The following is a 12,309-nucleotide window of genomic DNA, read 5'->3' on the forward strand; positions in this document are numbered from 1 at the left end:
TATACACATCGTCCCTGTCATTAGGCACCCACACCAACCGTCTATGACCATCGGCTTCTCTAGCCACATCTGCCACCGTCGATTTCCCCTATCCGGCGATCTCGACCTCCAAGAACTCCGAACATCATTTTGCATAGTTTTTCTTCGATAGACTCTAACCAAACTCCAACCATTGACGGTCACATGTGGCTAGCCACTGGTTTTCTTCACAAGCAATAACTTCATCTCCCACCTCAACCAAAGTGAAAGCCAAAAAAATAAGGATATAAATGAAATAAGAAGTTATATAATTAGACACGGGTTGATTTAAACCACCAAAGAACACCTAGCTTTGTAGACATTGATGTTTGATGAATCCAAGAACAAAACAGAAGATTAAACCCTAAAATGAGAAATCATATCCATTTAGATGAAGCTTAAATCATTAGGAACTACAGATCCACCTAACCTCGACCTGGTTACTGTCGAGATATGGTGGTGCTATGGTGGTGACGGAGAAGGACGCTGTGATGCTGTTGTTGTAGATCGTTCATCGAAAACATGGAGGCGACAAATGTGTTGTTGCTAACGACAACATGAACGTTGTTTGTGTACCTTACTTATTAAATCAAACAATAATGTGGCCAGAAGGACAAAATGAAACGGTGATATGGCCAGCAGGAGAGGTTCTTAAGAGTGGTCTGCCAGGGAGGTAAGAGACTTAATCCATAACAAAAGTAAAACCATGATTAGTATACACGTAATTATTTTGTTTGGAGAATCCAGTCCAAAACTTTCATACAACCACAGGGATGAGATATGTAATTTACTTTTAATAAAAATACATACTATAATAAATACATTTATTTAATTTTTAGATTGAAAATTAAATAAATAATAGAAAGATGAAAATCTCATTGAGTTAACTGTTTATTTTAATTGGAAGTTAGTCAAAAGAGACCAAAATCGTAACAAAATGAGAATCCCGGTCACTAAAAATGTAGTTATTTTAAAGTAAGGACGAGATTTGATGCTAGTGATAATTATAAGGACCAAAAGTGTAATTTACTCCGGAATGAATAAAAATTTCCTTACTGATCCGTAGTAAATAATTTCGAACAAATACTCCCGCGGTAAAAAGCTCCAATCGCCATACAAAAAGGGTAGAGCATGGTCCCACTTACATACAACCTATCCGTGGTTCCATCTTATTGGAAGGGGCCATCGCTCCCTGGTATTTCATCTGATTCCCGCCATTTCTTTTCCTTTCGACATTTCCCCAAATGGGTATCAAAGATCTTCTAAGATTCATGAAACCCTACGTTGAGCCCATTCACATCAAGAAATATGCAGGCAAACGTGTACGTCGATTCGAACTCATGTTTCAGTATATCCATCAGGACCATTAGTTAATAAATTGATTTGGGGTAATTTTTTTCTTGTGCTAATTGTGTTAACATTTCGATGTTTACAGGTGGGTATCGATGCTTATTCATGGCTTCACAAAGGAGGTATAAGTGTGTTGGTCTGCGTCTTCTTTAAAGTATTAATGTACTGATGTTCGTCCATAAATTTCCTCTAATTTATGGTGCTTTAGTCATTTGATCAATTGCCAGAGGTAATCTTTTACATTATTTGTAGAATCAGTCGAATCTCTTACTCTTCTTGTGGAGTTAAATGTTGCAATTTGGCAATGGATGAAGTAAGGTCATGCAAGTTCAGAATAGACTTCGAACTCACATTTTAACTGTGTTGATTTAACATATTTAAGCATTACAATTTGAAAAATATTTGCTGGACATTCCAAACACCCGTATCAATTTAGGTTTGAAATCACAGTATCAAAATGCAGCTCTTTTTTGAACGGAAGGTGGTAGTAGCAATTCTTAATAGTTACGTTTGTGGGTGTTTGATAGAACTAACTTGTTTTTCCTTTCTGTTGGAAAATAAACAGCATATTCATGCAGTATGGAGCTTTGTCTGAATATGGAAGGAGATAAAAAATTTCAGTACTTAAACTACTGTATGCATCGAATCAATGTGCTTCGTCATCATAACATTAATCCGGTGCTAGTTTTTGATGGTGGTAACATCCCCTGCAAGGCCCAGACGGAGCAAGACAGACATAGGTGAGTTAAATGTTTTGCATTAAAACTTCTATTATACCCATTTTTAAATTGCTAGAGATACAGTAGCATTACTTGTTATAATTTGATTTTTCGCAGTAAAAGGAAATGCAACCTTGATTTAGCAATGGCAAAGCTCAAGGAGGGAAATATAAATGCTGCAGCAGAGATCTTTCAGGTACTATCAGATTGATCTCTGATTACTGTGGTAATGCTTGATTTTTGTTATGGCTTACAATTATTTGGCAATACTTAGTGGTTATATCGCCTCAGTAACCTGGTGCATATATTTGATTTGGTACACTGCTTATGTTCTTGTCATATGTCCCTAGGACCTTGTGTCATGTTCGATTTCCTCTAGGTGCTATCGTTCTCTTTGAAGGCCATGCCTATTGGCTGGGTGGATTTGTTGGGCCAAAGCTGCCAGATACCATGGTTATGACTTATGAGAAGTAATATGAAGGCTTCTTCTATATTGTTGGGACTCCCTCTTTTCATTTTGTTGAGTGAGATTAAAGGAAAAGTTATATGCAGATTTGAAGTGGCATTCCGTGGGGGGAAATTAGCAGCTTGGTATGGTTTGCAACTTAGCATGCTAATAACACTAGAAAAGAGAAAGGAAAAAAGAGCCATTCATCTTGAATATGACCTATGTTTTTCTATTGTTAAGATAAAAGTAACCTGAATTTTTGAACAATCTGTTGTTGGCAGTTTCGTTCAGGTGCACCAATTATTCATACTGGAATCTTGGTAGTTTAAGAGAATTTTTTAAAATCATCAAATAGTCTACCATTCACGGTGGATGAATCACCTTCCTCAGAATTGTGCATGCCCAATACTGCTGGTTTGCAAATTGTTTTCCTCCAAAAAACAGAAAAAAAGGGAATTGATGTGTTTCTAATTAAATCAGTTGATCACAAAGCGTTTTTAGCTTTGTAGAAATCCCCTTGAGAGAAAGTTCAGTGGGAGAAGTCCTGAATGGTTTTAAGCCCACCAGTGTGCAGGACTTAAGATTGGTCTTGTATTGTAGCCACAATCTCTCCACTTGTTAGATGTTTACAGTTGACTTCTGAGTAGAAGCAACAAGATAAATGCAATCCTTTGAACAAGAAATTTAACCCAACTAATCGAAGATTTTCAAGCATCATTCAGAAAAGTTCCCTGTCTTCCAAATTCTTATCATCGGCAGCCATTAAATTCGAGCCAGAAGTGGAACAGATTTCATCCTCAAAGGGAGGAGTAACACCGTAATTAGCCCCAAAGCAAACAATTATCTTATCTTGGTCTTTTTTAGCCAGTTTAATTGATCCAACCTAAAGGCTCATTGATCATTCCCAACCTAAAATTTGATGAAGCCTGTGACTAGATGTCTAAGCTGGAAAATTATCAGGGATATCCAGTTATGGTAGGTAATATGCAGGAAAGCAGTCTAGAAGTTTTGATATTTATTGCACATAGGTGTGAAACCATTTGGTCTAGCTAGATTATGGTTTAAATGATTATTTGCCATAGCTGAGAAAGAATTTAAGGTTCGTTTCATTCCTTGAGGTCTTGTAGGGTATGATCTACCCCTATAATGAGGCTTTTTAGTAAAACAATATGATGTGATCAGTAACAGAACGTTTTGCCACAATAATTTCTGTACAAAAGCTTTTGCACTGTTCTTGGCATGATAAAGGCACATTTGATAAGTTGGACCCTCTTGGAATATAATAGCATTGTCAAAGATTGAATTTTTGAGACATCTAATGGTGACAATGTATGATCATTGTTGAACAGACAATCTTATATGTAGTCTTTTTGTCTTTTAATACGAGTCCATTTTATGATTTTGAAAACTTAATCCGATGCTTAAGTGACGTTGATGCTTTAATGACTTAACTCTATCGATTTAGTTGTCTGATTCTTGAGATCAGAGGCTCTCTTGGCATGATGTCTGGGACACCAGCTTTTTCTCTAGCTTAGTTATTTTCTTTCTTTCCTTGTTCTTGTTGTTTGCACCACGTCTTATCATTTAGTATCTGATTGCGTATTTTTCATATCTTGAAATTTTTTATAAAAAAAACATTCACCAGAGTAGCCAACTATTGCATTGCAAAGTATTCAAATCAGCAGATACTGTTATCTGATGTATTCTCTTTTGGATGCAGAGGGCAGTGAGTATTACACCATCAATGGCACACCAACTCATTCAGGTACCCAAGTAATGATGCTAACTGTTAAGTTGATAGGGAAGTATTAAACCAACTCTCTAGACCTTTATCTTAAAGCTGCATGTATAATATATAGGTCCATTGGGAGTGATATTGAGTCCTCGCTTTTTACTTGGATAATTGCCCATATTTTCTTGCAGGCTTGCAGCTTTGATTTCATGAAGAGTCTATAATATATTCTAGGACATTTGCTATTTCTATCACTTAATTTTTTTATTACATACACAAATATTATGTTTAATCTTCCTCTACATTCCTAGATTCTGAGATCAGAGAATATTGAGTTTGTCGTAGCTCCATATGAGGCGGATGCACAGTTAGCATATTTGTCGAGCCTTGATGAAGACAAAGGTGGAATTGCTGCAGTGATATCAGAGGACAGTGATCTACTAGCCTATGGTTGCTCCTCTGTAAGAATCTCCATGGAACTTGTATAGAAAGATTGGAGGTCTACAGCTCTCCTGATGACCATTCTCTTCCATTTGAAATTTTGAACATGTTTTGGGTTGATCTGTATTGGATGTTATCAGGTTGTTTTCAAGATGGACCGCTATGGCAATGGGGAAGAGATAGTTATAGATAAAGTTTTTGATTCTGTTGGACTTGTACCTTCCTTCCGACATTTTGATAAAGAATTATTCACAGGTGATTCTTATCACTTACAAGTTCAAGATGCAACAATACACACTCGATCTTCTTTTCTCCTTTCACAACAAATGTTCAGATTTCTCTGCATATGGAGAAAGCCAAACTAATGATGACAGTGAATGTATAGGCATGTGCGTGCTAGCTGGATGTGATTTCCTCTCATCAGTGCCAGGAATAGGGATTGCAAAGGCTCATGCTTTGGTTTCTAAGTATCGGAACTTAGATCGTGTAAGCATATGATTTACTCCCTTAAGCAAATAACTGAAATAAAATCGGACCAAGTTTAGTGTTATGGGTTCATTTAAATTGTGCAACTTAAGTTTTGATCTTCACTGAGCTTGCAAGTAAGTCAAGTTGTAGTAGCCAAAGTGATGCAATCGAGATTTTTGAACTGGCTCAATAAACTAGCATTGCCATAAAAGCTTGTCCACGCATTTGGTTCTAGATAGATTTATGGTGTTGCAACATTTCCCTATTATGTGGACTAGTTCTAGTACCATCTTGAAAGTTAGAGCAATTATAATGATGAGAAATATTTGTGACCATGATAATTTTTTCAGGTTCTATCCACTTTGAAGCATGAAAAAGGAAATCAAATGCCCGAAGACTACTTCAAATCCTTCCATAAAGCATTTGCTGTTTTTCAGCATGCCCGAATGTGTGTAACCTTTTCATTGCTACATGTCAGGCCAATTATTATATCATATTCATATTATCCTTCTTACATGTCTTATATCATTTGCAGCTATGATGCAGAATCAAAAAGGCTTAAACACTTGACACCTCTTCCGGAAACGCTTGTGCATTATTTAGGTGAAGAGATTGATTTCCTTGGACCGTATCCTTTATATTTATTGAATGCTAACCAATTTCAGCCATTTGAGTTTTAGCAAATTTGTACTAGCTTGCCAACTTTAACTATGATCAGTGAAATGTCTTCCTCGCAAGCTACTGCAATTGCCGAAGGTCAACTGGATCCTTCTACCATGAAGGGGTTTAAAGAATTTCCTAGTTCCAACGGTCAAGTAAAACCTACTGCTTTTATTAAACCATCTAATGCCATCCAACCTTCTAGCCGGCTCTTGAAACAAGAAACAACCCCAACTAGCTGCTTTACCATTGTGTCAATACAGAAAACTGGAACTAAAAGAATTACAGGTAAGTTTCTAATTCAATTATGCATGATGAGTATAGACATCCGATTGACTATGTTACTTATAATTGTCATGGAGGTTTTGACAGTGATGGAGCAGGAGCCTGCTTTCGAGAAAACGAAGCATAAAGCTGATTTGGAAGAATGGAGAAGCTTAAGTAACCCCTCCAATCTTGAAAAGTTGATATCTCCATTAAAGAACAATATTCTGAGTAAAGTCGGTGGAATTCCTGCCAAAAGATCATCAAAGGTTCCTGACAATAATCCTTTTAAAAGAAGGAAAGAAACAGTTGCAGTGAAGGATGATTGTGTTAATGAACAACTTTCAGAGGTAACTGAAGTTGAAGAATTAGAACTAATTTGTATCAGTCCTGCAACACAAAGAAGCATTGCTGAACAACAGTCAGTGGTGACTGAGATTGAAGATTTGGAGACATTAGGCATCACTCCCAGTTCACAGAAAAGCGTGGAATCTAAACCTGTCAAGAAAAAGAAGGTGACAAGTAAAAAGAAAGTTGAAAGCAAGAAAAACAGCATCTTGAATTTTTTCTCTCGGGTATAAATTGCAATTGTTTGTAATTGATTCCCTTTTGTCATTAAGATTAAAAGAAGCGAAAGCTAATTAACAAATCTAGAACAGTTGATGGGATTACTTGTAAGATGAAGCAAACTTTTGTGGTTTGCTTCCAAGATTGAGCTTAAAATTGAAATCTGAGTTGAACAAATGCAAAACAGCAAGGGTAAGTTTTGTTTATGACAAAGAAGGATTGCAATGGATTTTAAGGACTGTGCTCTCTACTGGTGTTTCCATGCTTGAGGAATGATTGATTCAGGTATCATCATCTTTTTGCACCTATTCTATGGATTTACTAAAACAGAAGAAAAGTAGAATGGCTTTAAACCCGAAATCCCTTTGCCTTATGTCATGTTACAAACAAAGTGCGTAGATAAGTACTTATATTGAGCGAAACTTTCGAATTTGCAGCCATTTAGTACAACTTATATATTGTTGCCAATTTATTTCATCGTTGCTGATGCGTTAACTAAACTTAGATAAGACTAATGCTTATTTGGGCCTAGTATTTTCTTGAACCAATAGGCAGACATCTTGGGGTATCTCTTGAGAGTCTTGAAATCAACGTAAACGATGCCAAATCTTGAAGTGTACCCTAATCTCCACTCAAAATTGTCGAGCAGTGACCATGCAAAGTAGCCTATCACATTTGCTCCTTCATCAACTGTTTGTTTCAATGCAGCCAAATAACCCTTGTAGTAATTGATCCTTGTGTGATCAACTAAACCATTAGCAAGGGTTATATTACCTGGATCATCCATGCCTATAACATGCAAATTAACAACTACAAGTTAGCTGTTTGTTGGACTAACATTGTACAACCGACTCATGTAGAGCTTTTAGCTGATTTTCTATCGTTACACATACCGTTTTCAGCCAGAATAACAGTCGGGTTCCCATAATGTTGTTTAACATAAGTGAGGGCTTTGTGTAGACCCCATGGTACATTGTACAGCCAGTATGAATATGCCTGCATTCAAAGTATATCACACTGTCTCTTTCTCTGCATGTTTTAGTTTCTATACCAAAAAGGAAAGCTTGCTTACCCGTGGACCAATTGGTACGCCTTTACGCGCAACTGCAGAAAAGGTAAGAAACCCATAACTATTTATGCTATTTGTAAATTGTGAGTGTTTAAAAAACTAGTCATGTATCTTACAAGCAAATCCTGCATTCCAGTCCATCTGGTAGCCCAGGTGTTTTGGTGGCTTTTGATGTGGATCATACATGTAATAAGTAGTATATTGGTTTATCCCAACATAATCGAAAGATCCCTTCACCATTTTCACCTCTTGGTTCGTGAATTTGGGTAGACGATCCTTCACAATGTTTTGCATTGTCTTGGGATATTCACCATATACAAGAGGATGCAAGAACCTATACAGAGAAAGATCACAAACTTAGCTTTGAGGCTATCAGATTACTCTTCAACATGTATTCAAGTAGAAAGGAGTTCAAAGTGTAGCTGAATTACCATCCAAGATGAAAGTCTCTTGCTCTTTGAGCAGCATCATTGTCGGCTTTTGATCGTGTGAGAGGTTCATACCAAACAAAGTCCAACAAGATCCCGATACGTCCATTCTGTGTTTCCTGTATCATCTCAACACGAGTTAAATTTAAAAACATTATGACTTGAAAGAATGATTTCATCTCACTTGATACTTTTGTCGGTATCTTTGAACAGCAGCGGCATGACTTAAGATCAAATTGTGGGCGACAATGTATGGTTCCGTTGCAGAATTCCCAGCTGTGCAATTTCCGTATGCCTTGGAGCACCGTCCTGGAGCGAAAAACCCATTGTCGTATCCAAGGGCAGCCACCACTCTAGGCTCATTAAACGTCATCCAATTCTTCACCCTGTCCCCGAATGTCTTGAAACAGAAGTCTGCGTAATCAGCGAAATCTTTCCTGATAGATGTTTTGCATAAAAACCATGTTAGATCCATGATCGAGTTGTCGGCTTTGTATAAATCCAAACTCAACTTTCTTTGTTTTGTTTTCCATTAAACTTGTATGAATTAGATTTTCTGTATATCTATACGGAGTTTAGATCATAAATTGATGTCTGTTTTCTTTGTTGAACAAACGGTCTGCATGATGTAAATGAATATTTTACCGCAAAAATCATCATTTTATCCCACACATAAAGTAGGTCCTAAATATGGCAATACATATGCAAATCTTTATTCTAAGGCCGTTTTTATACGTGATATAATCAAAGCGGAGAGAAAAGAAGTTATAATAAGAAATATAAGAAGAGATCTGAACCGTTAATCACTTTTAATCATCCATGAATTGCGTTTTAGAAGGTAATTGACCTGGTGCATCTCAGAGCACATCATCAATGTTGATATTCAATTAGGATTTTTGATCCTAAAGTTAAAGATCTCTTCTTATCTCACCGGAACCCAACCCATATAACCGACATAAAAAGAAGCACATATTTTAGTGTTTTTGAGTGGTACATACACAACTTGATGGCCCAACCATCCCAGATACTTTTCTTCAAGGACCAGTGGAAGGTCATAGTGATTGAGATTGGCATATGGGGTAATACCTGCAACAATACATAATATAAACAACACTGAAGCTATAATCTTAATTTTTTTTTTTTATTAAACTTTCTTATTTTAAATAATTAAGTCTCTGAACTATTTTTTTTAAATGAAAACATTATTAAACTTTCTCATTTTAATTGATTAAATTTTTAAACATTTTTTTAGCAAATAAATCATCGCACTTTTACAAATAGGTTACCTACATCTTTTTAACCCACAAAAAGTTATGTTAACCGACTAGTAAAAGTTCTATAGTTTATTAATTTTCTAAAAAAACAATTCAGGGTCTTAATCATTCAAAATGTGAAAGTTCAATGGTTTTTTCATTTACAAAATATACTTCAGGGACTTAATCATTTAAAATGAGAAAATTTAATAGTTTTTTCATTCAAAATAATAGTTTATGGACCAACCATTCCAAATGAGAAAGTTTGTTGGTTTTTTTTAGACTTTTCATAATATAATTAACAATACTTTTATTTATTTTCACGAAACAAAGTTGTTCTTATCGGACCCAACTCATACGAACGATAGTTATGCAACCATTATGCTCTCCACAAAAATACGACCTACGTTTTAACTCAAAAGTATTATTTGATGTGTTTCGTTTAAAACGAAAAAAGTACCTTTCTCAAGCATGTAGTCAATTAAACGGTTATAGTAAGCAACTCCTTTCGGGTTCACCTTTCCTGTTCCCTCTACACAATAGCAAACAAGCGATTATCACAACAGATTTTTGTAGCGTATGAAGATGGCGTAGATGGATCGATAATTACTTGGAAATATTCGAGACCATGAAATGGAGAAGCGATACGCATCGAAGTTGAGGTTTGCCATCAGATTAATATCTTCCTGCAATTAGTATAAAATATGATTACCAAAAACGAGCTAATTGCACCCTGCTATATTGTTAAGTACATCATTACGTACTAATTTTCTCATCACATACATCAAATACCATTAATTACTTTTTACGTTTTAATAAATGATTTAATCTAATCTTAATATAAATAAATATGCATATAACAACACTCTTTCACGCATGGATTTACCATTTTTACATTATTACTTCAATAGAGTTCAACAAAATACTATTTATTTTATATATTTTTTATTAACAATTTTCATGTAAAAATATATTCTTAAAGATATTTTGTTCGTTATTGAAAATGTATTGTTGATTGTTAAAGATAAATCAGGGTTTGCAAAGAAATTAATTAAAATAGCTCTTTTGATCAGATGCTTTTATTTTAGTCGTTTCTTTTTTAAAATTATAAAATAGCTATAGGTCTGTAATTGACAAATCTGTAATTTGTGGAACGGTCAAAATGTAAGGAAAAAAATGAAGTTTCTAAACCAGGTCCGCAATTACAGAAACCAAATATGTAAACATGGAAAAACACATCTTCAATTGCGGACATATTTTTGCAAACCTATCAACTAATTTACATATTTGGTCGCTGTAATTATAATTCTGGTTCAAAAACTTAATTTTTACACTTTGATACCCTTGCAAATGAAGGATCTATGACTATTTTTATAAATTTAAAAAAAAAAGTAAAATCCATTATTAAAAATTGTTATTTTAATTAATTTTTCCCATTTTATGTCACTTTAATGGATGTTTTTTTTAATAATAATCGGAGATGCGATGCCAGCCAAACATGAAGACAAAACAAAAGTAAGTGGGTCCCTCTCCCCACGACTCGGTGGCCAATGCGACTGTCACATGCTCACGGGTTGGCAAATTTGGACCATTTTTATAGGGGTATTCTAACCCCACCCCCTGCTACTTCTTTCACCCTACTCTTTTTATACCCCCACTTATATGAAATAATAAAATAATTAAAATTTATTTATTTTATTTTTCAATTTTAACCTTTTAATATTTTTAGTTTTAACCTTTTAACTTTTTAAATACTTTCCTATTATATCCTCCAGGTTTTTTATCTATATTATAACTACATATATTAATTCACTTGTTAAAATAAAAATATATTTTTTAAACATGTTGTAGTTGATATATGATTATGTATGTTAATTTAATAAAGGTGCAAAATGAAAAACTTAAAAGTAAAAGGTGTAAAATAAATTAATTAAATAATTACAAGGGTATAAAGTGTAATTTAAAAATTATAATATTAAACAAATTGATTGAATGTGAGGAAGGGTTGAATGTGAGAGGGAGAGGGTGTATAAGTGACGTAAGGGGGTGGGGATATCAACCCCTTTTTATAAATGCTCAAACTTTTCCATTTCATAAATTAAATCAAGACTAAAAATACAAATTTGGTTCCTATAATTTGTAAAAATAACATTTTTTATTTTTATAAGTTTAAATATTGGTCTCTACTCTAATAACTATTAAAAAGTTTTATTAAATAAGGGGATATTTTGGTCTTTTTTATCGATTCTTGTCTTTTATTCAATCAAAAATCTTATAAACCAAAATTGTAAAATCAATTTCTATTAGGTAAAAGACACAAAATTGATAAAAAAAATGAAAATATCTATAATTTAATGGATTTTTTAAACAACTGTTAGAGAAAGAGGCGAATGAAAACCACAAGTATCAAATTTTTAGTTTACTGTTAAATTAGTTATTATATATATATATATATATATATATATATATATTGAAATATAATATTATTAAAATACTAAAAAGAATTAGACGATTTTTATGGTCATTTACGAATAAAAATATAAATACGATAAGTGAGTGACAAGTATAGGACGTGTTTGTTTTTTTTAAACTAGAAGCGTATTCGTGCAATGCAGTGAGATACATCGTGATTTCAATATTTTATTTTATTCTTTATTTCAGTCGATGTTATAATATGACTTTATGTGATTTTAAGAAAGCAATACTGTTTTTATTTTTGAATAAAATATATGTTTGAAGATATCATAAAAATTTGACAAAAATATATCAATATTAGTATCAAATTAACTATTTGAAATTCCTTATTTTTTTGTGTAATTTTTTAATTCAATTTTTTTATAATTTAATTTATGTACAATAACGAAGTAATTTATATTTGGTTTAATAATATAA

The 12,309-nt window shown here is 33.9% G+C and overlaps 2 protein-coding genes across 2 annotated transcripts in view; one reads left to right on the forward strand and one right to left on the reverse strand.

The window, feature by feature from the left end:
• Positions 1–1,262: 1,262 nt before the first annotated feature.
• Positions 1,263–6,681, forward strand: LOC112524877 (exonuclease 1). Its single transcript, XM_025134822.1, has 12 exons — positions 1,263–1,340; positions 1,454–1,490; positions 1,934–2,108; positions 2,205–2,283; positions 4,256–4,300; positions 4,579–4,728; positions 4,849–4,963; positions 5,094–5,194; positions 5,527–5,624; positions 5,712–5,804; positions 5,895–6,124; positions 6,209–6,681. The coding sequence occupies exons 1-12, from the start codon at positions 1,263–1,265 to the stop codon at positions 6,679–6,681; spliced, it is 1,674 nt and encodes a 557-aa protein (XP_024990590.1).
• A 329-nt stretch (positions 6,682–7,010) lies between these two features.
• The window catches only part of LOC112524485 (beta-glucosidase 44-like), a 10,298-nt gene continuing 4,999 nt past the window's right edge, over positions 7,011–12,309 (reverse strand). Inside the window, exons 3-11 of the mRNA XM_025134323.1 lie at positions 10,028–10,103; positions 9,878–9,949; positions 9,163–9,250; positions 8,349–8,601; positions 8,168–8,283; positions 7,853–8,070; positions 7,740–7,771; positions 7,561–7,663; positions 7,011–7,456 (exon numbers count right to left, since the gene is read on the reverse strand). Of these exons, the coding sequence (XP_024990091.1) occupies positions 7,179–7,456; positions 7,561–7,663; positions 7,740–7,771; positions 7,853–8,070; positions 8,168–8,283; positions 8,349–8,601; positions 9,163–9,250; positions 9,878–9,949; positions 10,028–10,103 (1,236 nt within the window). The 3' untranslated portion in view covers positions 7,011–7,178. The remainder of the gene's footprint in view (positions 7,457–7,560; positions 7,664–7,739; positions 7,772–7,852; positions 8,071–8,167; positions 8,284–8,348; positions 8,602–9,162; positions 9,251–9,877; positions 9,950–10,027; positions 10,104–12,309) is intronic.

The sequence above is a fragment of the Cynara cardunculus genome (assembly GCF_001531365.2).
Source record: "Cynara cardunculus var. scolymus isolate 2C chromosome LG 13, CcrdV1, whole genome shotgun sequence".
Classification (NCBI taxonomy): domain Eukaryota; kingdom Viridiplantae; phylum Streptophyta; class Magnoliopsida; order Asterales; family Asteraceae; genus Cynara; species Cynara cardunculus.